Here is a 26182-nt window from a genome sequence, read left to right as displayed (position 1 = left end):
GCCCAGACTGCATACCAATTAGGTTCCTTTCAGAGTATGCTGATGCAATAGCTCCATGCTTAACAATTTAGAGAACTTCTGTCGGTGATAAAATCTTTTGTGACATTACCCCCAACTGTATGTATGATGTGATTTAGTTGTTGAATCTGCCATTTGTAAGTGACATGATAGTTAAACTAAAAGAGTTAAGCAAAGAGCTTCAGGAAAAAAAAACAGTCATAACTTATGTGTCTTCTATGACAAGTTTCATGCAAAAACATGACCTTTGGATACCATAGTTACAGAAATTAAATGTGAAACACTTTCGTCAAATACAATCAAAAATTTCTGATCACTGAATCAAGAAGCCAATGTGACAGCACTGAAGACAAAATTTGAAAAATGATTTACAAATAACAAGACAGTGGAACCTGGTATCTTTCATAACTCAAACTTTCAAAAACATGGGTGTGGAAGAAATTTAAGTAAAATGAGCACTCTTTTCTCTTTTAGTCAGACTGAACTTGAAGAGCAAATACTTCGATTTCAAAATGACATTTCCTTAAATTCAGAATAAGCCTACAATGAAAGTAACTTCTGGAAATTAATAAGTGTAAAACCTATACTATTATTGTAAAAGTGGCATCATATGTTATTTTTAGATCAACTTGTTTATGTGAGGCAGTGGTTTCAATGATGAACATGTGAAATGTAAATGTAGAAATAAATGACTGAATCTCATCTTGCACACTGTGTAAGGTTGGCACTGGCAATTTATTCAGACTATAATAAATTTGTCAATGATATGCAAAGGCAAGTGTGTCAGTAAACGTTTTTCAACATTTGTGATGGTGTATAATTTTTTCACAAGTGTAATTCCTGAAAATTAAGTAGTAGGCCTACAATTCTTGGCGATAAAATTATCTTTTATGTCTGAACGAGTTTGGACTACTGTGTTGTTTTTTGCTTAAGCTTTTAAGAATTTTTAATCCTCACAATACCGAGGAGAAAAGAGGGGTGGTACTTCTGTGCTCACATTTTACAAACACTGTAAATCAAGCCTTGTACTTCCCATTTTAAAACTCTGAAAAAGTTGCGAAATGTTTTTAATTAAGTCTTCTACCAGTCTATATAAATGTTTTAAATTTTTCAGCTAACCCAAAATTTAAATCTTAGTAGCAGATGTGCCTTTTCACAGTGAATATCATTTTTAGTATTTGCTGGTTCGCTACTTACACATCAGCCTCACTTTAACGATTATATTATGAGTGAAATTCAACAACGAGTTCCGAAATTTGTGTTTGTTTAATGTTTTGTTGCGGTTATAAAATAAACCTACCCTTAGTAGTACACTTCATTGGAAGTCGTTGGTGTAGCTTAGAATGTGGTAAAATATTTTCAGCTTACATGTCAGTACCTCTTAAAAGAGCATGTTGTTAATGTAAGACAACAAAAATTAACGAATTTCGTTTTTAAATTTTTTAGCGTGGGCGCTAAGTACCCCCGCACCCTTGGTAACGCGCGTTAGTGATTTGGGTTGATATCGCTAGAGTAAAGTCAGTAGATCTCTACCTGGACTAAATTTCATGTAGTAGGTCTCATGCCTAGAAAGGCTGCTAGAACTTCTGATCTAACCTACAGCCTTTTGACTTACAAGGGTAGTAATAATGTTAAGATGAATATATTAATATTACATATTAACCTGAAGTGCTGTTTTTAAATTTTATAGTAAAAAGTTTAACATTGCGAGGGATAATATGAAATGAAAAAAGGTTGGTATCAACTGGATTCAAACCAAGGTCTGCACATTAACAGCCTGTACAATACACCACTGGATTACAGTGGCGTCGCGACAGCTGTTCCTCAAAAAGTCCTCATACTCTACACTTGCACACACATTGCCCACGAGAAAGGCAGGCCGTGGCGTTAAATTCGCAGCATGTTGACACTCCAGGTCCTTCGAGTGTCAGCAGTCATCTCCAACAGGGGGCGGCGCGTTTAAATGTATGCAGGCCCTCGATAGCAGATGACGAAGGTAAGACCTTTAGTGGGCACCATTTCAATTGTATATTTATTACCCGTGGTCCCTGCACGGAGGCGAGTGTTCGCGAAGTATGGCGGACAAGCCGACTAGTGTGACGTCACAAATTCGTAGCGGAGCAAAGTGTCGCTCCTCTCCTTTGTTAGTAGCGCCGCGGATAATTCATTTCAGCACTCGACACTTGTTTCTAGTTATCGTGGAGATATAACTAGAAACATGTTTCCGTCCGTTTTAGAGAAATTTTAATATGATTTCCAGTTCGGATTCGATGAGAACTGGCGTAATTTTCGTGCCATTTCCAGTTTATATTCGAAGTTAAATTGATTTACTTTTAGTGCGATGTTTACAGTGTGCTGAAACACATGCCAAGCGGCCGCCACTGATCTAAGAAACGACATATAAATACAGGCCTTTTGTCTTTCTGACTCGTTAAAATCGTCCAATTTAATTCACAATTCCCTGTTTTCATGCAGTGCCATGGTGATATTGTAAAGAAAAAAAGCACGTAAGCTTGCCCACTAAAAACTTGTAGTGCATCGTCAATAAATAAATACAAAGCAAAAGTGAGTGGATGCGTGGCAGCCGGTTGAGACCGTGAGAGCAAACAACTTTGTCTGCTGGAGCGGAGTGGAGCGGTGAGGGGGATTAAGCCACGCCTCCCTCGAAGGGCTGCTATCATTCTTCCGCGTTCTGTGCTTCCACGAAAGCGGAACTGACATAGGGGTCGTAAGGATCGCTGATACCTTTAGTTTTCGAATCCCTTTTTGCACCAGGCGCGGTCTCTATTGGATAGTGGGTACAGCGCAATTATTTGCTGCGTTTGGCAGTGGTGTAACTCAGGCTTGACATCTACCGGTTATCAGTGAGCTCAAGCATAATCACCGGTATCGAACGCAAGCTCAGTTCAAAACACTCCCTACCTAAAACTGCCACGACATAGTGTCCGCATAATACCTGCGAGTGTGTTGATACCTGAAACAAGAAAGGGTTACTGTTCTCACTAAAAATATGAATTCCATATTCGTTTAAGCATTTGCTATGAATGCTGTTCATTCTGGACGATACTCTGTAATTTCACACGCAACGTCACATAGCGATACCCGCGTTCGCTACGTCTTATCTTGGAGAATCCCCGACTGCTGTGCCGACTTTAGCTTGGCTCTACTCTGAGCCGTCATCCAGGGACTTCCTCATTTTCCGTCCATAACCTATTGTTGATTTTTGTTATAAATTGGACTAAATTTTTTTAAATTTTCCAATGAAGAATTGAATCAGCTGCGTTGACTTGCAGTAAAATAAGCGTTAAGAAACACAGTTAAATTTTCTTGCCAACGTACGAAATATAACCTTTGCCATTACTTTTAAATATATGAAAAAGGAAACACGTTTTGCTTCGAAATCCATCCTCCACTAATAACCAACCTCGTAATAAAAGCCTTATTTCTTCAAAAATAATATTCATATATTGTCTGTAATACTCATGGAGTAGTGTAAAACAACAGAAATTGTGTAATTGTTTTTTACATCAATATTTATATCGAATATATCTACAAAACCAGAAATTTCTGTTTTAAAGCAGTCCTTTTAATCTCTGTATGTCATTGTGCTTCATATTTCAGACGGAACATATAAGAAAAGCTGTGCACAATTATTTAGATTCCAAATATTGTTTGCTCAGATTAATCCAGGCAAACATTTTGTTTGTGGGAGAACGATTAATTTTTGATAGCATTGCCACTCATGTATGGCACTGCAAAAAGGAGGCATCCGTCTTAACGTTTACGATCGTGTAGAAACGCATCTCTGCTTTTGCTGCGCCCTTTATGTTATTCAACTATTTTCGAAACTGTATGTACACTGACGAAAAAAACTGGAACACCAAGAAGTTGCGTGACATATACGGAAGTTTTCTACGAAGATGATGTCTATTAAACTTTCGCACCGGTCGCATAAGAGTGATAATGGTAGCGGCACTGTGAGGATGCAATTATGGTTTGGTTTAAACACACGCTGTAACGGTCGTGAACGTTAATTACCTTTGAAATTGGACACAGTGAGTTGATGTCATGAATGTCTATAAGGTGAAAAAAAAAAAACGCCACTATCAACATCTCACTGAGTTTGCTACGAGAAGATTGATGTTTCTTCCGCGATACTCTATATTGAACAAGCAGTAAAGGAAACAAAAGAAAAGTTCAGAGTAGGTATTAAAATCCATGGAGAAGAAATTTAAACTTTGAAGTTCGCCGATGCCATTGTAATTCTGTCAGAGACAGCAAAGGACTTGGAAGAGCAGTTGAACGGAATGGGCAGTGTCTTGAAAGGAGGGTAATAAGGTGAACATCAACAAAAGCAAAACAAGGATAATGGAATGTAGTCGAATTAAGTCGGGTGATGCTGAGGGAATTAAATTAGGAAATGAGACACTTAAAGTCGTAAAGGAGTTTTGCTATTTGGGGAGCAAAATCAATGACTATGGTCGAAGTAGAGAGGATATAAAATATAGACTGGCAATGGCAAGGAAAGCGTTTCTAAAGAAGAGAAATTTGTTAACATCGAGTATAAATTTAAGTGTCAGGAAGTCGTTTCTGAAAGTATTTGTATGGAGTGTAGCCATGTATGTAAGTGAAACATGGACGACAAAAAGTTTGGACAAGAAAAGATTAAAAGCTTTCGAAATGTGGTGCTACAGAAGAATGCTTAAGATTAGATGCGTAGATCACATTACTACGTAATCAGCATGGTTTCAGAAAACATCGTTCTTGTGCAACGCGGCTAGCTCTTTATTCGCACGAAGTAATGGCCGCTATCGACAGGGGATCTCAAGTTGATTCCGTATTTCTAGATTTCCGGAAAGCTTTTGACACCGTTCCTCACAAGCGACTTCTAATCAAGCTGCGGGCCTATGGGGTATCGTCTCAGTTGTGCGACTGGGTTCGTGATGTCCTGTCAGGAAGGTCGCAGTTCGTAGTAATAGACGGCAAATCATCGAGTAAAACTGAAGTGATATCAGGTGTTCCCCAGGGAAGCGTCCTGGGACCTCTGCTGTTCCTTATCTATATAAATGACCTGGGTGACACTCTGAGCAGTTCTCTTAGGTTGTTCGCAGATGATGCTGTAATTCCCCGTCTAGCAAGGTCATCCGAAGACCAGTATCAGTTGCAAAGCGATTTAGAAAATATTGCTGTATGGTGTGGCAGGTGGCAGTCGACGCTAAATAACGAAAAGTGTGAGATGATCCACATGAGTTCCAAAAGAAATCCGTTCGAATTCGATTACTCGATAAATAGTAAAATTCTCAAGGCTGTCAATTCAACAAAGTACCTGGGTGTAAAAATTATGAACAACTTCAGTTGGAAAGACCACATAGATAATATTGTGGGGAAAGAGAGCCAAAGGTTGCGTTTCATTGGCAGGACACTTAGAAGATGCAACAAGTCCACTAAAGAGACAGCTTACACTACACTCGTTCGTCCTCTGTTAGAATATTGCTGCGCGGTGTGGGATCCTTACCAGCTGGGATTGATGGACATCGGAAGGGTGCAAAAAAGGGCGCCACGTTTTGTATTATCACGTAATAGGGGACAGATTTCAGTCACCAACTTTCTCTTCCGAATGCGAAAATATTTTGTTGAGTCCAACCTACATAGGTAGGAATGATTATCAAAATAAAATAAGAGAAATCAGAGCTCGAACAGAGAGGTTTAGGTGTTCGTTTTCCCCGCGCGCTGTTCGGGAGTGGAATGGTAGGGAGATGTATAATTGTGGTTCGATGAACCCTCTACCAAGCACTTAAATGTGAATTGCAGAGTAATCATGTAGATGTAGATGTATTGAATAGAATTGGGGAGAAGAGGAGTTTGTAGCACAACTTGACTAGAAAAAGGGATCGGTTGGTAGGACATGTTCTGAGGCATCAAGGGATCACAAATTTAGTACTGGAGGGCACCGTGGGGGGTAAAAATCGTAGAGGAAGACCAAGAAATGAGTACACTACGCAGATTCAGAAGGGTGTAGGTTGCAGTAAGTACTGGGAGATGAAGAAGCTTGCACAGGGTAGAGTAGCATGGAGAGCTGCATCAAACCAGTCTCAGGACTGAAGACCACAAAAACAACAACTTCAAAAAGAGTTGGGACGAATGTAGCCACTGCAAAGACTGCGGTTGTCACGAGAAAGTATGGTCCCAAGAAGACCGGTCTCCGAACGGCCACGTGGCAGTATCGAGAGAGAAAACCATCGTATTCGGCGTATGGCTGTGGAGCATCGTACTGGATCTGGTGCGGCAGTACCGTAACAACGGACTGTTACAAATCGGTTAGTTCAAGCCCATCCAGCCAGACGCCCTATAGAATGCATTCTAGTGAAAACAAATCACCGCCTTTTGCGACTTCAGTGGTGTCTAGCGAGTGCTCATTAGAGGGCAGGCTGAGGTCTGTTGTGTTTTCTGTTGAAAAATGGTTCTTCCTCGGTGCCAGCGATCACCGTATTTTGGCCAGGAGGTCATTTGGCATGCGACCGACCTGTGTGCATGCTACATACAATAGATCGACAACTGGTGCTATGGTGTGGGATGCAATTTCGAACGAAGCAGGAGCTCTCTCGCGGTTGTCCCATGCACCCCGACTGCAAAATTGTGTCAATGTGGTGATTCGACCTGTTGTGCTTCCATTCACGAACGGCATTCCAGGGCTCTACAGAGTGTCGACATATTGCTTTGTCCTAATCTATCATTAGATCTGTCTCCAATCGAGAACGTTTGGGATGCCATCGGACAACTCCAGCGTCATCCACAAATAGTATTACTCGTTCCTGTTCCTGTACAGGCATAAAACTCCATCCAACAAACTGACATCCGACATGCTTGCATTCAACATTCCGGCGGTTAATGTACCCATCTCACATTTGCAGGAGGTCATTTGGCATGCGACCGACCTGTGTGCATGCTACATACAATAGATCGACAACTGGTGCTATGGTGTGGGATGCAATTTCGAACGAAGCAGGAGCTCTCTCGCGGTTGTCCCATGCACCCCGACTACAAAATTGTATGTCAATGTGGTGATTCGACCTGTTGTGCTTCCATTCACGAACGGCATTCCAGGGCTCTACAGAGTGTCGACATATTGCTTTGTCCTAATCTATCATTAGATCTGTCTCCAATCGAGAACGTTTGGGGTGCCATCGGACAACTCCAGCGTCATCCACAAATAGTATTACCCGTTCCTGTTCCTGTACAGGCATAAAACTCATCCAACAAACTGACATCCGACATGCTTGCATTCAACATTCCGGCGGTTAATGTACCCATCTCACATTTGCAATGGCTTATATCGCTCTTACGTTAACCTGTGATCTTGCAGTGTCAATTACTTAGCTCTGTTATCTAGAAAAAATATATTCCCGAAATTTCATTACTCTATTGCGATTTATTTTCCATTAGTGTATGTACGTGAATCACAGATATTCCGTTGTGACGCCTTTTTCTCCTTTGCCGTTCTAATGGTTGCCAATAATTCTGAACCAGTATATTTAAAACGTTGAATGACTTGTCATAAGCATTTGTTTATTTTTCTCCCATCCCCTCCCAAAAAGTATTTTCACGACGTAATAGAAAAAGAAATAAGTCAAGATTGTAACATCCCAGAGCAGTTATTCCGTTTGGCACTGATTGATAACAAGAGTTGTTGGATATTCTCTTGAGGAATATCGTGCCAAATTCTGCGGTTGGCTCGTTAGATCGTCAAAACCCCGAGGTGGTTGGAGGGCCCCACCGATAATGCTTCAAACGTTCTCAATTGGGAGAGATCTGGAGACCTTGCTGGCTAAGGTAGGGTTTGGTAATCACGTAGACAAGCAATAGAATATTGAGCTCGAAGTGAAATTTGTGACTGGATTGAGGACCTTTTGGTAGGGACGATACAACATATTATGTTGAATGGAGAGTCACCGTCAGATGTATAAGTAACTTCGGGTGTGCCTCACAGAAGTGTGTTGTGATCCTTGCTGTTCTTGTTGTATATTAATGACCTTGCGGACAATATTAATAGTAACTTCAGACTTTTTGCAGATGATGCAGTTATCTATAATGAACTAATGTCTGAAAAAGCTTCATAAATATTCAACCAGATCTTGACAAGATTTCAAAGTGGTACAAAGATTGGCAGCTTGCTTTGAATGTTCAGAAATCTAAAATTCTGCGCTTCAGAAAACGAAAGAACGTAGAATACTATAATATCAATGAGTCACGACTGGAATCGGCCAACTCATACAAATACCTGCGTGCAATACTCTGTAAGGATATGAAATGGAATTATCATTTACGCTCCATTCAGGATAAGGCAGGCTGTGGGCTTCATTGTTCTGGTACTCGTAGAATACTGGGGAGCCGGCCGTGGTGGTTCAAATCAAATGGCTCTGAGCACTACTGGACTTAACATCTGAGGTCATCTGTTCCCTAGAAATTAGAACTACTCAAACCTAACTAACCTAAGGACATCACACACATCCATGCCCGAGGCAGGATTCGAACCAGCGACCGTAGCAGTCGCGCGGTTCTGGGCTGAACCGGCCAGGGTGGCCGAGAGCGGTTCTAGGCGCTACAGTCTGGGAGCCGCGCGATCGCTACGGTCGCAGGTTCGAATCCTGCCTCGGGCATGGATGTGTGTGATGTCCTTAGGTTAGTTAGGTACTTAGTAGTTCTAAGTTCTAGGGGGCTGATGACCTTAGAAGTTAAGTCCCATAGTGCTCAGAACCATTGGAACCAATACAGGACAAGGGAAGCTCTTTCAGTCTACAAAGAAGATTGCTTACAAATCACTCGTGGGACCCACTCTAGAATATAGTGTGGGACGCATACCAAACAGGACTAACAGAGGGTACTGAACGTATAGAAAGGACGATACAAATGGTCACAGGTTTGTTTCAACCGTGGCAAAATGTTACAGTGATGGTGAATAATCTGAGCTGGCGGACTCTTGAACACATACGTAAACAATTATCCCGAGAAAGTCTACTAACGAAGTTCCAAGAACCGCCTTTAAAAGATGACTCTAGGAATGTACTACAGCCTCTACGTATCGCTCGCATACGCATCGTGAGGACAAGGTCAGAATATTTACTACACGCACATGCATTAAAACAACCATTCTTCCTGCGTTCCATATCTGAATGGAGTAGGAAGAAATTCTAATAACTGGTACTGGACGTACCCTCTGCCGTGCACTTCGCTGTGGTTTGCAGAGTATGGACGTTGACGCAGAGGTTAATTTAATCCTTAGCAGGCTTTACGAAATATCAGAAACTACACAGAAGTATGAAGTTGTACTAACTTCCTTATGTACTGATCAGGCAGCATGCGAGTTCAGCATCTTTCTGTGGTGGGGAGACGTTCCGCGTGGTCAGGCAACTGCAGTTTGTGAGCCAAGTAAACCATCGCAAACAACAATGTTGTTAGTTCCCAGGGCTCCGCGACGCAGTTTAATAGGCTGGGAGCAAATTGATACGCGTAGATCACATAACTAATGCGGAGGTATTGAATAGAATTGGGGTGAAGAGGAGTTTGTGGCACAACTTGACAAGAAGAAGGGACCGGTTGGTAGGACATGTTCTGAGGCATCAAGAGATCACAAATTTAGCATTGGAGGGCAGCATGGAGGGTAAAAATCGTAGAGGGAGACCAAGAGAAGAATACATTAAGCAGATTCAGAAGGATGTAGGTTGCAGTAAGTACTGGGAGATAAAGAAGCTTGCACAAGATAGAGTAGCATGGAGAGCTGCCATCAAACCAGTCTCAGGACTGAAGACAACAACAACAAGGACATAGCACGTGTGGCACGGCGCAGGGCAGCACGCTTTTCTGTAACTTCACAGGTTCAAATGGGACAACACAAATTGCGACGAGAGGCAACTGGGACGCGACACGGGCCTGCGGCTGGTAGCGCGGCGTTGTGTTTGTGGTATAGTTTCTCGCGCCGCGAGTCACGCGAGCACCCTTTCCGCTAGTATGTAATAGTTTTTAGTTACAGATGTCTATATACTATTTTGTTTTCTTTATTCATTTGTCAAAAACAATGCACAGTTCAATAACTGGTGGGCCACTAGCCACTGGAATTATATCTACTGCCTCCACAATGTTTTCAGATCGTAAGAAGGGACAGACGATTCATCGTGAGGGTAGTGAATAAGGAAGTAAGAAATATAAAATCACGTGATCTAGAAGCAAGCCAGGGAAATGAAAAAAGCTTATGTACTTGCTGCCTGTTAGGCTCACGTATTTCTACAATCTGTTGCAAAAAGTGGAAAAGGCGTAATTTCTACAGGTATGACCCGTTTGTGCTTCTGGTAAAAAGTGTCATAGATATGGATGTAATAAAAGATATTACACTATGTATACATGGACATGGCACTTTCACTGCAAGCCAGAAACAGTCGAGAAGTCCTCAATAAATAATGTTCGTTTTAATTGGCTCGTCGTGACGAGAAAAAGCATTTCAGTGGTTGCATATACACTATCAGCATTAATAAACTAATTACACAACAGACTACACAAAAGAGTTCCCCTCTTGACAGGTTCAATTGTACTTCTTTTGCCAAAATACAGTATAATTTGCACAAACTCAGTTTTGAAGCAGCTATTGTGACAACTGTGAAACAGTCTCATTAAACAAGTAATTGGCGAGAGAGCTCAATAGCTAGCGAAAAACCTCATTATGTCGATTTGCGGTAACATTTGACAAGAAATTTGTTATTTTCATACTAGGAAACTCTCCGTTTTACTAGTTGTCGAGCAACTCTTAAAGAATTCAGTCACTGGCATGAAAAAATTAAATAGAAAGTACAACTTCAGATATATGGTTACAGATAAGAAAGCTAAGTGTGTTTACAAACTGGCAAAGTACTATCCTGCTTGTGTGCCACCATTCGCCGAAATCTCGTTTCGATATCTCGAGCAGTTTAGGAGATCGCCACATACGATCCATTTTCTCGAGATCGGAGACAGATAGGTATAATATCAGCAGTTTACTGACCACGTCCGCGAATCCAAAAACGGTAACGCATATATGGTTACAGATAAGAAAGCTCAGTGTGTTTACAAACTGGCAAAGTACTATCCTGCTTGTGTGCCACCATTCGCCGAAATCTCGTTTCGATATCTCGAGCAGTTTAGGAGATCGCCACATACGATCCATTTTTTCGAGATCGGAGACAGATAGGTATAATATCAGCAGTTTACTGACCACGTCCGCGAATCCAAAAACGGTAACGCTACAGATCCTATCTCTGAGGAATGCGTACAAAGATGCACTGAGGAATGTGGTGCTGACTGTTCAGTTCAAGATAGCGATCCCGAGAGCAACATTACCATCGAAAATGCATTTTCAAATGAGGAAGAAACAGCGAGTGAACTTCCTGGCGATGAATCTGATGACGAAGATGAGATGCAGGTTACTGAACGTAATGTTGGGGGTCACAGGTGAGCCGACAAAAAAAAGTGGGGTGGACGGATAGAAATTGGCTGCCACCGAACCAACCCGAGCTGTAATCACGACAGCCCACAATTTAACGAAATTGCAGGGAAATAAGAATGCTTTACCAAAAGTTCTGCTCTCGGAAACATGGCAGAAACTCTTCTCACAAGATATTCTATATATAGTTGTGCGCTATACAAATTTGAGAATTCAGGCACTTCGTAATAAGCCAGTTAGTCAGGATCGGACAGAGTAAAAGGAGACAAATTCCGCTGAAATAAATTGTTTACTGGACCTTCCGCTAATAACTGCTGCCTTCAAGTCTAACAATGGAGCAATTATCATTTCAACAGACAGGACTGGTCGTGAAAATTTTCGCTTAGTAACTAACGTCTGCAAAAAAAGGTTTGCTGTTTAATTACATTGCCTGAGGTTTGACATTCATGAATAGAAAATACTACGAGCAAAATTTAACCCTGCTGCGGCGATGTGACATATTTTTGAAGTATTTAATCAAAATTCGTAATCACCTTATACTTCCGGAACCAACGCAACTACGGATGAAATGCTGGTCGGCTTCGGATGCAAACCAGTGACTTCGGATGCAAACCAGTGAAATATGATTTGAAAATTTAATGCCTTGCTGAATGTTCGAACCAACTAGATATACAGTACAAGTCATATAATACAAAAATATTTAAACGGTTTGCTATTGCAACAAAAGCTGTTCTATCTCTTTACAAACCAATTTTCAGAAGCAATCGAAATATTACCGCTGACAACTGGTCAATAAAGCTCACAGACCAGCTTCTGCAAAATAAACTTACTTATATCGCTGTTGCTGTTGTGGTCTTCAGTCCAAACACTGGTTTGTTGCAGCTCTCCATGCAACTCTATCCTGTGCAAGCTTCTTCATCTCCGTGTAATTACTGCAACCTACATCCTTCTGAATCTTACATGCTACTAACAGAAAAAAACGGGAGGTACTAAAAGAAAGTGAAAGAAGTTTTTAAAGTGTTTGTAAATAATGTAACTGAGATAGGACTTGGTTACCAGCATGGTATTCATCCACTGGGATGTGAGAAACCGCCTAGAAATCACACCTAGGCTGTCCGGCACGCTCGCCCTCGTCGATAATCCGCTGGACGGATACGATTCAGAACCGGCGCAACTCCCCTTTCCCGAAAGTGCCGCCTAACACGTATGACTGTTCAATCGGGTAACAAAGAAAGCTAGTAATACTGAAATAAATTTTCTGGACCACAACCTACTACGGCCGCGAATACACTGAAACTGAATGAAGTGCTCTCATACTTCTTCTTATTACGTGGAAAGCGTAAACGCCAATTCACACAGTCCGTCACGTCAAAACAATCTGCAATGCATTTCAAATGGCAGCATCTAAATAGGCCGTCCCGTCCCGTCACGCCATGTTTGGACACCGCCAAGACTTTTTTCGACGGCTGACGTCATCCGTCCGTTGTTGATCACGTGACCCCTAGATCATTTCCTCGCGATTCACGGCTAAACTCTCCATATTTCGTTTCGATGTGGTTTTCGTGATCGATATCAGTTGTATGTTGTTCGTTATTTGTTATAAATCGTTTCGTTTCCTTACTCCTTTTCTTAAATTTATAATAACTGACGGAAGATTAACTGAAGCAGTAAGGCATTCTGAATTACTTCCCCTCTACTACATTTATAAAGCAGATTTCTATTCAAACCGGTGCTGTATTTAATATTTTACAGTATAATGGATAGCTATATGGCTTCAACATTAACTTAAAAAAGTACTGTGGGTAGATTCTCATAATTTATTTGTATGTTGTCAGGCATTTGTAATGTTACATAAAGAAATGGCTTGAAAGCTTCAGGCGCTGTATTAATGGCAAAATGTTTTGTTTTTTTGCGACAACGTATACATAAACTAACATGTTAAGGTTGTTTATTTAAACAAGTGTTATGCCGGTATTACACTATCAAATTTCTTTGTCAAAGAGTTGATCAAAGATGTGATCAAATATTCCGTCAAATATATTTGACAAAGATCTTTGACTAGAAGGGGTATTACACTGTCATCATATTTTTCGTCAAAGTTCAAGGTGGCTGACAACAACAACTTGTTATTAACCGCAGCAGTTGTGTGTACCACAATTGCACTGTGTGTACATGCAGAAGAGAAGCGGGGGTAAAAAAAAAAAAAAAAAAAAAAAAACACATACCTGGGTGAAGCCGTGGGTTTTACGACGACACGATAAAAGCATTCAACAAAACTTGTTACGTGCGTGAACTTATGGCGGAGGACGTCAAGTCGTTCATCAGTTACTTAAGAATGGATGAGCATACATTTCTGTATTTGCTCAATGAAACGTATCCTCATATCCACAAAGCACAATATTCACTTAAGAACTGCTACATCTGCAGGAGGCAGGCTCATTGTAACACTCCGATTCCATGCTACAGGAGAGGGTTAGGTTGGGTTAGGTCAGGTCTCTAATCTTCGTAATCTACTTTTGTATTCAGCGTGTCTCACGTTGTAAAGCGCCTCTCCAGCTTCATACATTTCTATTAATTCTGTAGTTGTCGGCAAACACCATTTGTATTACCGGCAATATTTATAAAAACACTACAGACGACAGAATGCAGCGATGCTAGAACTCCATGTGGTAACATGTCACATTGCGGTGAACAGAAGACAAAGGACTTCTTTGATCAAATCTACAGCGAGACCCTAGATTTGATCAAATATTGGACGACATTTGACAAAGTCCCCTATTAAACCATCATATATCTTTGACAAAGATTGACCAAGATATTTGACAAAGAAATTTGATAGTGTAATACCGGCCTTAGTGACAGGCTTCTTTATTGTCAAGTAGCTCTTTGGGCTGTGTGTGAAACAGCTTTGCAAGCGAAAGTGGTCAATATTTATGTGGTTACACTAGCTAAACTTCGTACGAATATTAAAAACCAAATACAATATGGAAAGAAAACCTACACATCTTGAAGAGAAAGGTATTGAGGAAGATATGAATATTTCACAAAAATTTGCACTGGACTGGCAATTAAACTTTAAACACACCAATTTTTCATGTGATGACAGCTCGTAATACTGTTCCTTTTACTTATTCTGGGAGCAATTTGACGTGACAAATGAAAAAGTGGTGCTTCACCTTTTTAAAACATAAAATGCGGATTCCTCTTCCTCGAGCTCCTTGTATGTGTGAAATTTCCCTTGTGTACCACGTAATGTTGTTTTTCGGATCCACACTCTCTTTTGAATTATTTTGCACCTCTGTCTTCCTTCTCTAATGTACAAGCTATCCCAGCAAGCAAACCATTTCATTCCAATAAATGTCATTTTCGTACAAATGTGAAAATCGCAAGCCCCGTGAAAATACAGCTGAGAACAGCCATGCGACTTGAGATCACGTGACCTGAATTGACTTGCGGTGTCCTGACGGACAGTGTGAGCACACCTTGACGTGACGAACTATGTGAATTGTCCTTAAAGGTAGGTCACCACTGTACATACATTTATCACAGGTCACTGACTAAGTACTTTGTGTCTCGAAATCGATTATTACTACATCTAATCTTAAAAAAAGTAAATTGCGTTGTATTAGAATTTTATAATGCGTTGCATTAACTTCGAAAGTTTATATCTCTGGACACAACCAAATTTCTCGACACACTCTATAGTTCCGTGCAATACAATGAAATTGAATTGCGTCGGAAGGATCCTTGAAACGTTCGAAAATACAATTTTGTGTAGAATGGTCCACTGGTTTCATTGCTTTAAAAACTGCACTTCATGCGAACATAATCCTAAATAGTGTTATTATTTTCAACTCAAAACTACTAAGTTAATTTTCCTTGCAAGTATGTGCAGCGTGAGATGAATATCTTTTGCATGAAACGTTTCCTGTATACATAAAAGTAAGTATCCGCTTGTATACAAAATCGAGCTATTGTCTAGTCTGTCTGTAGACATGTTCGCTAAAACGGCTGACCTCGTTGGGATCTCGGCTCGTGCAGTGATAATAATGGACAGTGAGAGAAATAGAATTTGCAGACGTTGATGGAAACGTGTGTTGTTAATGGAAGGTCTTCGGTTCAGCTGTAATTTACTTTCGACCTTCATAGAAGCAGAGGCATGTTTGAAAATCACTCATCAACTCATATTTTTTGGCCAGTTCCTCGACAATAAACTCTTTGTTGCGATTTTTATATTCGGAATTACAACTTCCCACAAATACACTACGTGAAAACCTTCGTCAACTGCTGACCAGTCTCCGTTGAGCACATCTTGATAAGATGTTTAATAATAAGAAAACAGAAATAATAATAAAAAAATGGACGAAGCGTTTTGCGACGTCACGAGAATAACTGGTGGCCATGCACACCAACGCGTCCACACATCCACGTGTTGCGCAATATTGTCTAGAAACTGTCTTATGCCTCCCATTTCAAACGAGAGTCAAAAGTACTGCGATTTTGTTGCAAAGGCATGTCTAGACAAGAAATGTCTCAGTAGTCTGTATGTGCCAAATGTTGTGCAACAGGTACTAGAAAATGGTCGTCTCTAGCCGAAACTGGCCGTACAATTAAAAATAAATTATTCATCAGCTTCACGTTCTACAGTATATCATTTCTACGAAAGCTTATTCGAAATACGAATGCTTGTTTCCACAGATTTAATGCGAAAGCCAATCACAGTAAGACAAAGTTGGATATTGCGTGTGTTAAATATAATCCAACTGCCCTATCATATACAAACAAGTCATGATTAAAAGTATAAATTCTCTCAAAACCACTTACGTGAGGAAATAAATCAGAGTTGTATATTAATCCAGAGATGACGGAGATAACGAACAAAAGTCAACATTCGCAAATTTCGACAGTGTATAAATGCTTATTTAGTGTATAACTGCGTATTTAAAGCAATACCGTATTGTCCTCACGTGTGTGTGTGTGTGTGTGTGTGTGTGTGTGTGTGTGTGTACAATGCTTCACACAATGTGTGTACATATGTATCGAAAACGTGCTTCATGTAGTAGTTTTCACAACACAAGCAGTTGGGATTGCAACGTAACGACGCGTGATTTTTGACTTAGGTCACCTAAAACTAAAACAGAGTATGAAAAAGTGCTTTATTATAGCCTTCACTATTGCAGGAAAACAAGCTGTCAGTATTACAACGTACGATGCGGGAATTCGGCGTTAAGTTACCTACAACAGTTTCGCCTTAATTATTGTTCACAATGTTTTAAATCGTCATTAGGTTCAATTGCAGTTAAAGAGGCCGTGTCTCAAATCTTGTTTCGGTTGTACGGCACCACCATCCCAAATAACTTTTACCACAAGGGGTAAAAATGAAAACTAATGTAAACAACAACAAGTTGTATCTTAAACTAAACATCGAATATGCATCTTAACGCGCACAGTCAAATGCTGAACCTGTCGGTTTGAAACACCTACCCGCTCTGTTTAATAAACAGTCTCATGAGGCGCTACGTTACTCTCATGATTGTATTCTACTTTTTAATCGAAGGTGTCAAGAGTAATGATAGGTTCAAATCTGTTTATCTAACCTATAGTAATAAAACAAATCATGTGAATATATCTTCAACACGGGCTAACGTAGTCGCAAGACTAGCTGTTGCTTGAACACGCTTGCTTGGACTGTAATGGGTTGGTGGCTACATACTGTCTGGCTTCGACGCTCAGCGCGGTCGCTGATGGAAGCGGCTGTAAATCGGAAATGCGTTTATGGAGACTCCCGTCAGCTACCACGCGGAGTGTCAACTGAAATTGGCGCGGGCAGTAAGTAAATCCAAATTGACATACATCATAAAGCGTTCTGCGCCTCTAGCATCATGTACAAGCGTCAGTTCATAGCTAAAATACATCATACTCAAGACAACGATGCGCTCTCATGACTCCCGAAGATAGCGAATGGTTTTGCAAAGAGGTCGCATTTTCAGCACGGTGCTGGCTGCAATGGTGGAAAACATACAGAGACTGTTCCTTTAGCTGCACGAGGCTCATTTTATATAAATTACAAACATATTCACAGTATATTTCTAGTTCTCATACCAGAAGCAAATTATTGTGTTCGATTTCTGCACAATAGGCTGAACATCGGGTGACGGTCTTCTTCCGAATAAAGGGTTTCTTACGAGTCACTGACCATTTTTGAGTCTCAAGTCGCAAAGAGTTCACGAAGACTGCCATACTTATTCACAGAAGACTAAGCTTTTACTTTGAGGCCTGATTCTGCAACCTTTCTCCTTCCTTTTCTCTCTGCAGCAATTTTATCTCTGTGAATTTAGCTTTTCTTCTTACTACATCATGCATGCTGCAGGATAAATTGCTTTCTATTTAACAAGAGGATCGTACTCAGTGTAGCTTTTTGCTTCATCATGATTTAAAAGCTATCATTGGCTCGAATAATATCATCCGTCAATTTGCAGTTGTGTTTCAGATCGTTGAACATGATCGCTACGAAAATATGGTAACTGACGTATGTTTCTAGAAGCCTCTCTAGTGTTAAGGCCCCTTGTAAACTTGTCTGTCAAGTGTGCCCTTGTCTAGCAGCGGGTTTGCCGCACAGCCCAGTACACGTACGAGTGTCAGTTTAACCTCACTTTAACGCAGACGATGTTTCGTGAGTATTGTGACAGTGGTAGAATGACCACAAATGCAGAGAAAGCAGTCCTTGCATTGGCTCTGGCACTGTGATCAAAGAAGAGAATGGATTAAAAATATATACAAATAAAAACATGTTAAAGTATATGTAACGCTGTGAACGAACCGGAGACTTGGTATTTTTCTTATTCCATGGCTCTCCTGCTTGTATATTATGCGTAAAATATTAATTTTATTCATAACCTCTTCCTGCGTTACTTACAGCTGGGCAAGAGGTAATACCTCCATCATCTCGGCAATTGTTAAGTGCTACTTTGTTATCGTCCCTGGTCGTAATTTCGACAGTTTTGGAAACTAACGATACAATTAGATTGTAATAAAACAATTTTCCACGGAACATGGGGCTGCAAAATATCGTCACAAACAACGTCCGCCATCTTAATACATTTTCCGTTAGCCAAAATTGCTCGCAAACATGTCAAACATTAACTATGCTTGACAAATGCATCAAAAAGCACCGTACACGTCCAAGATAGTGTACGGGCCGCTGCACGCTCAAGCAAACACACGTTGTTTGCTTACGTTAATGGCTCTGAGCACTATGGGACTTAACTTCTGAGGTCATCAGTCCCCCAGAACTTAGAACTACTTAAATCTAACTAAACTAAGGACATCACACACATCCATGGCCGAGACAGGATTCGAACCTGCGACCGTAGCGGTCGCGCGGTTCCAGACTGTAGCGCCTAGAACCGCTCGGCCACCCCGGCCGGCGCTTGAGTTAACTTCGCATAATTGACAGTCGATCAAGTAGTCGTACAGACCTGACATTTAAGCAAGCATGTTCATAAAACGATTGATAATGCGTGTTCGTCCAGATCCAGTTACGAGTGTAGCCAGCAGCTGCGCAGCAGAGAAACAGCGCGAAATAGCAGTAGGTGCAGTACCTGTTTCATGACCTCTTCGTCGCACTGCGGCTCCAGTTCGGCCCAGTCGACCGCCATGCTGTGTCCCCACAGCTGCACGAGCCGGCGGCGGGCCATGGCGGCGTACCTGTGCGTCCGGAACTCGACGAACGCGTACCCCCGGTTCAGTGCCTTGCCGTCCTCGTCTGGGTACATTATCACCCGTTCCACGCCCTCCACGATGCGCGCCAATTGCTCGTGGACCTCGGCCTTGCTCTTGTCCTGGGCGATGCCGCCTATGAAGAGGCGGCAGTTGTCCACGGATGGGACGACGCCGATCTCGTGGCCCGGCCGCAGGTGACAGCCGTCGAGCTGGCGAACTGCGAGCGCGGCCGCCTCCGGAGTGGTGTACTGCACGAAGGCGAAGCCGCGGTTCGTGCCGCTGAAGTCCATCATAAGCCGCAGCACGTAAATTGTGCCGACGCGTTCGAAGAAGGGCACCAGCTCGTCCTCGTACACGTCGCGCGGCAGCCGCCCGACGAAAACCTCGCAGCCGCGCGGGGGCGGCGGGCCTTCCCAGCAGCGGGGCGGGCCGTAGATGCGCTGACCGTTCATCTGGACTATTCCGACGCCGCGGCTCTGGGCTAGCGCCAGCACGCGCTGCTGCGCTTGCAGCCCCTGCACCGTGTTTGCTTCCACGCTCTTGGCGACGCTCACCACGTACCCATTCGCAGTCATTGCGAGCGAGCTCTCCGAGCCAACTACTGGACGCCTTCGTATTTTCCGCGTCGCACAAACGCCTTTGCTTGGTGGCTACTCCCACCAATGCTCGCTCAAGCTCCGCCTACTTCCCCTTCCATCTCGCGCTCGTGTTTTTTCCACCTGTCGCTTCGTAGAATCCTGTTGGCGGGCCCTCCTACCTTTATGTGATTTATGGCTCTGAAGAGACAGGGTAGGGGCGGGACGTGAGACTAGCCACGGTAATTGCCTACTTTGGCTGCGAAAGGATCGATTTTTTGTGTTGTTATTTTCCTTTTACTCGCTTCTTCCACATTGCTACAGTACAGACTGTTCCAGAAAGTTCTCAATTTGTGTGGCGAATCTGTACGTATCTCCTTCACAGTATTAAGTTATTTAAAATTCCTAACCAGTTTCTAAAAATGCGTAGGCTAGTTATGTTACCATAAGGTTTCATTTCATTGAATTAAAAGATACCTCTTTACAATTTTGGTTTGGTTTCTAGATTTAAAAGCAGTTCATAAAAATGTATTGAAATGCGAGTGTTATAGGAACCTTGACTTTCCATTCGCTGTCACTATCATAACTGATCTCTGTCCGCCACCTTCCTCCCCACCCATACCTATTCACAATCTGCGTCTTCAACTCTCTCTCTCTCTCTCTCTCTCTATCACACACACACACACACACACATTTCCTTACATACTAAATTAATACAAATGGCAAAAGTAAAACACAGATCAGAAGGACGATTTTAAATAAATTGAAAACCCTAACTGTCAGTTACGTTGGCAACACTACACACACAAAAAACAGAAACACGTTTAGCCAGGATGGTGTAAACTAACGGTGGCGCAGCTGTATATTTCGCATTCTACGTCAAGAGATGTGCACCGCTGCAAAGCAACCTGAAAACAGCCCAAAAACGTAGTGCCAAACGCATGAATAACATACAAATGCGTAAGCGGACGACAATTCCACATATAAGCGGAAATCGTTCAAAATTTGCGGTAAGTAAAAATCCCACTACAATACCTTTTTAACGAACTGTTTTTAGATTTAGAAAACAATTCATTATTGTTAATTTGTTTCATTCCCGACCACTGTCGATGTTTCATGTCAATAAAAGAAACGAGTTTGGTGATCAAATACGTTCTTTGTAGTAGTTGAAAAGATTAAATAATCTTAATAATTGTTTCAGACAGATAAATGGATGCAGGCTGTTTCGTAACACTGTTACCTTGTACACTAATGTAGATAGATACTGGAGGTAAATTTTTGCCTACATGTAGGACTACAAAGATTTTATTTTCAGAAGAACCGTCCGATTTTACAGGGGTATATGTTTTACATGAGTGCACATAAAACCTTGAGGTACGTTTTACAATTACATTACGGATCAAAGTTTTCGTTTAACTTTCACAAATGATCAGTGGGCCTAAGTTTCACAAATGTTCTTTGAGCTCTCCACCGGACAAACGACGAACATCTAATGGCAGCCAGACTCGTCCCCTACTTTTGTGTGGATCTGGAATCGCATTTTCACTGCCGTTGTGTAACGTTGCCAGTTCATCCAAAATTGTTGCAAAAGGTGGCACATAAACAGAGTCTTACACAAACCTCCAGAGGAAGAAAATCACGTACGTTGCCGTGAGATAAGAAGACACTGAATTCTAGACTAACCACGCCACACTGTTGTAACTGAATTGTACTTGTTGAAATGGAGAATTCGTATTTTGTTTTTGTTCCTGTATTATTCTCACCTGGTCTCGACGGAAATCGGGCTATGAACGAAAGGGCTAGCGAGACCACAACGCCAGCAAAACATGAAACAGCCAATATGCAACTGGCGCCAAGGTAAACTTAAAGTTTCGACAATAGATAAAATTCATCCAGCCTTCTATCTTTATTGGTGTAGAAGATGAAGTCTTTTAGAATACGGATGAATGTTTTTGAAACACCCTGTATTTTTAGAAACGACAATCGAGGCGGAACCTTTTTTCAGACACGCTGTCGAGGTATATTACTGCCATTACAACAGTGCCATTAGCATTCAACCAAGTGCACCGTTCCGCCTCTTATTGTTATAATTCACTTCTCATTTTAGGATATTTACTATTTGTTACGGTTCCCATCTTTTCCTCAATGTTAGGGTCTCGTTTACCTTCTGGTTTGTATTTCTTTATTTTTACTGGTAATCTTTCGAGATCCATTCATTGTAGAGGTTCAGTTTAACTTATCTTTTTTTTTCATTTTTTTTTTACTATCTATGTTTGGTTAATTTTTAATATCAATATTTTTGACAGCGTGTTCCATTTTACATAATTTGACGCTTCTTAGCCCGCGATCGCTCGCGTTTGAGAAAAAATCTGACATTCATGATTTTATTGAAATATTTCAATGTATTTTAAAGATAGTGAAGTGTCGACCTGGCAGTGATTTTTTGTTAGTTCTCCGTGCGGCAGACGCGCCTTTCGTCTCTCAAATTACAATTAAAGCCTGCTGATAGCGGTTTGGTTGGAGCATTGTGCATGGTTAGCCTTCTGTGATACGGGAGGTATTACATAACAATTCCTGAAAGATCTCCTTGCTTATCTTCAGTCTGTTTCTTTGTGCTATAAACTTGCAACTGGCCTAATTTTTCTCCTGAATATATTCTGAGTACATTACGCCTTTTAGAAGCAAATTTAGAATTAGTATTGGTTTTACGTACTGAATGAAGCAGTTGCGTTCACAGAATACATTACATGCTCCGCCAGATGTGAAAATATATAAAATTTTACGGGAAAGAAATCACATCAGACGAACAGCTACTGTTGTGGCCAGAGGCCTACATGAGAATTTCGCCACACACTTGTCTTTGATACCAACGCACAGTCTGAGCATGAAGGCATCGATACAGCATTAGAGCAGTCGGACAACGATTCTAAAAGTGCGTCTGCAATAGCCCCAGCTATTGAACATCGTGATATGTTTCAAGGTAGGAATGGAAAAACAAAAGCCCATCCAGCTAAAACTTCTGGCCAGAATATTGTGCAGGTGTAAAGGGGGAACCAAAAAATTCAAAAATGTTCTCGATTGTTGGAAACTGATTGACCGTATGGCAAATTACACAGCCGAGGGCTAGACAGAATTGCAGCAGCTTATGCGCGCAGTGTTTGAGAAAGACCACAGAGAGATTTTGCAGAATTGTCAACTTCCCTTGGTGTTTTATTCCTGATAGTGCACTATGGCCCTCTGGTGGCATTACACTATGTTTTTTGCATGCATGGATTTGCAAACGGAGGCTCCATATTCTTCTGCACATTATGCGATTTGATGACGTTACAGGGGCGCAGAGGAAGGAAAGAGGTAACCCGGTAGCAATGAGAGAAATATTAGATGAATTTGTGACTGGCTGCAGGAGCACTGACAACAATAGCCGAGATGTTGGAAGCATTCCGGGGACTTTGCAAATTCAAGAAGTACATTCGAAATAAGCCAGAAAAACACAGCATAAAAGTGTATGCAATGATGCTAGAAATTTTCATATCCTATGTATGGAGGTATATGCAGGCAAGCTGCCTGCTGGTCCATATGAAGCACCCAATGATGCAGGGAATGTGGTATTACGACTAATACGCCCATTGAAAAGTATAAACTTTCACGGCCGTAAATGTCACAATTAATAAATTGTCTCGGGCTATTATGCCGTGGTCAAATGGATTTCACATTTAAACCCAACGTTTCGTCGCCATCTGTGGAGGATTTTAAGTGTCCGATCCACTTTCTGGCTCGTTACTATCAGCAGCAAAATTCCGTTTACGCGTGCTCTCGCGCAGTGGTGTGACGTCTCATGGTTTGAATACCGGAGTGCAGTTGGCTGTTGTCGACTGCCGTCTTCCTCTGTTGCTATCACTCCATACTGGAAGGCTGCTACACATATTTTTCAGCACCGAAATCCTGATCTCCTTCAATTTGACGCCCTACTTTTGGTAGGAATCAAGTACTGGCAGCCATAAGCGGATACCATGAAAGTCTGTACAGAGAGCCATACAGATTGTAAATCATCTCAGGAATTTCAGCAGGAGGAGGGCGTGAAATTGAAGGATACAGTGTCTGGATTCTGGCGCTGAAGATGTCTTCCAGTCTTCTACGATGGCGCGATAGCAACAACGGACGACGGCAGTCGAAAATGGCCAATTGCACTCGGGTATTCAAAACATGGGACGTCACGCCACTGCGCGGAAGCACGTGTAAACGGATATTGCTGCAGTCAGCAGGGAGCCAGTGTGTGAATCAGACGTTCAAAGGAGCTACGATCCCGCTTGAAAGTGTCCTCCGCAGACCGGGACAAAACGTTGGGTTTAAAAGTTAAAACCAGTCCACCACGGCATAACAGCCCGAAACGTTTTATTAATTGTGAATTTATTGTAAACATAGGCAGAGACGTGACTATTTTACACCTACACCAGTCGCTAACAAACTGCACACTAATCAATGACTGAGCGTAGCCGGCACTGTGCGGAGGAACTGCTGCAAGAACTACTGTCATTAATGGGTAGGCCAGTAAACTGCAGCACTTTTGCAGTTAGGGAGAAACCAGACAACAATTGCCTCCTTTGTTCATACATTCCAAACAATAAACAAAAAGAATGCAGTAATGGCATTAATAGTGCCAAGCGACGGGAGAGTAGCCACTGATAGCGACGGATAAACCTGTGCGTGATTACATACTACAGTCTCATAAAAAGATCATATGTAATCGGGATGTTCGACTTAAATAATAAGCAGCCGATGGCTTCTTGCGCTCTCAAATAATAAGCAAGATGAATAAAGATAACTAAATGCGAAGGAGAATATTCCGTACAGAAGTGAGAGTATGGTGCTTACAAAAACTAACAATTACGATCAAACGTACATCAATTCCTAGAATGTCAGAACACTTGCAGGAAAATATATAAAAGGTGTTGTACGAACCTACAGCTTACCGACAAAGTACAGCTTAAGGAACAAGTGAATCAAGAGCAAACCTAAGATGTCAGTACTGTCCGAAAAGGAAAAACTGACACACACAGCATTGCTGTTATCTTTGTTCCACTCCTATTCGTATAATCGTAATTATGAAGAACATACAGCTACGAGTGCCCTAACTTGCAAGTGTACACGTCAACACCACTTTAAACGAAGGGAATACAAGCGGATTATCATTTGCAAACGGTTAGTTTGTGAGCACCATCTGCGAATAAGCATTTACTCTGACGCGAGGTAAGGAACATGTGTAATGTTTTTTGCCGCTGACGTTGTCGGGGTAAAAGTGCTTAACTTATTCCGATCAATGTGGTGATGGAGACCAGAATCATAAGACTTGTCATGGAAAAGGAAGGATATGTATGTAAAGATGAATTGCATTGAGATAATGCATTTAACACTTTATTGTAGCCCCAGCTTTTCTTAGCATTAGTCCATACCTTCCATGTATGTCTATTATCGTTTTTTGCTGGCTTCTCATTAAATTGCGGAGGAAGTATAAAAGCAGAACTCCAGTTCCTGACGACCAACGTACCCGAAGAAAGGCTAGCATTTGCCCACTGCTTATTAGCAACAGGAGACATTTACTTTACCGGTAGTGACTGTTCTGCATTTCAGTAGCTGCTTTGTGTCCAATTTTATGATTTCTGCAGTGACATTCTCAAAATACTTGAGGGATTTTATTAAAGTATGTATGAGGAAGATAATGTCATTAAAATATGATTAGTGAACCGTGACATATGCATACGACCTGTCATGTATGATAAGTGATAAAATCTGCTGTATTGTTTGTTAGGGGGCAGACAGCTTGGTTTTACGTAAACTTTTTTTTGTCATGAAATGTCTGCGACATAATGGTGATGCATCAGCCATGTAATTACAGATATCACGAAAATGAACAACGAGAGTGAATCACGTCTTTCATGCAGATACTGATGATAAAAAACTCAACACTAAGAAATAATTAATGCAGAGTAATGAAATTTCAGGAAAACATTTGGGTAGCTAGCATAAGCATTGGGACAAGGGTATTCTGGGACACTTTGCATTGTTGCCAGATGTATCCAAAATGGCGTCGATGACGTTCAAATAGTTCAAATGGCTCTAAGCTCTATGGGACTTAACATCTGAGGCCATCAGTCCCCTAGAACTTAGAACTACTTAAACCTAATTAACCTAAGAATATCACACAAATCCATACCCGAGGCAGGATTCGAACCTGCGACTGTAGCGGTCGTGCGGTTCCAGACTGAAATGTCTACAACCGCTCCGCCGGCAGCGATGACATCATCCAAGATGGCGGCGTGTATCCTTGGCGACAGCGCATTACATAATCCAAGATGGCAGCCGAGACGTCATTCAAGATGGCGGATTTTGGCGGAAAGTTTGA

The 26182-nt window shown here is 41.5% G+C and overlaps 1 protein-coding gene across 1 annotated transcript in view; it reads right to left on the bottom strand.

Moving 5' to 3' along the window:
• Positions 1-19782, bottom strand: part of LOC126267762 (probable RNA-binding protein 46) — a 158853-nt gene extending 139071 nt beyond the window's left edge. The window contains exon 1 of the mRNA XM_049973065.1: positions 19087-19782. Within this exon, the coding sequence (XP_049829022.1) occupies positions 19087-19782 (696 nt within the window). The remainder of the gene's footprint in view (positions 1-19086) is intronic.
• Between the last annotated feature and the right edge of the window lie 6400 nt (positions 19783-26182).

The sequence above is a fragment of the Schistocerca gregaria genome, chromosome 4 (genome assembly GCF_023897955.1).
Source record: "Schistocerca gregaria isolate iqSchGreg1 chromosome 4, iqSchGreg1.2, whole genome shotgun sequence".
Lineage (NCBI taxonomy): Eukaryota > Metazoa > Arthropoda > Insecta > Orthoptera > Acrididae > Schistocerca > Schistocerca gregaria.
Note: the sequence above shows the minus strand (reverse complement) of the source record. Positions and strands in the feature narration are given on the sequence as shown.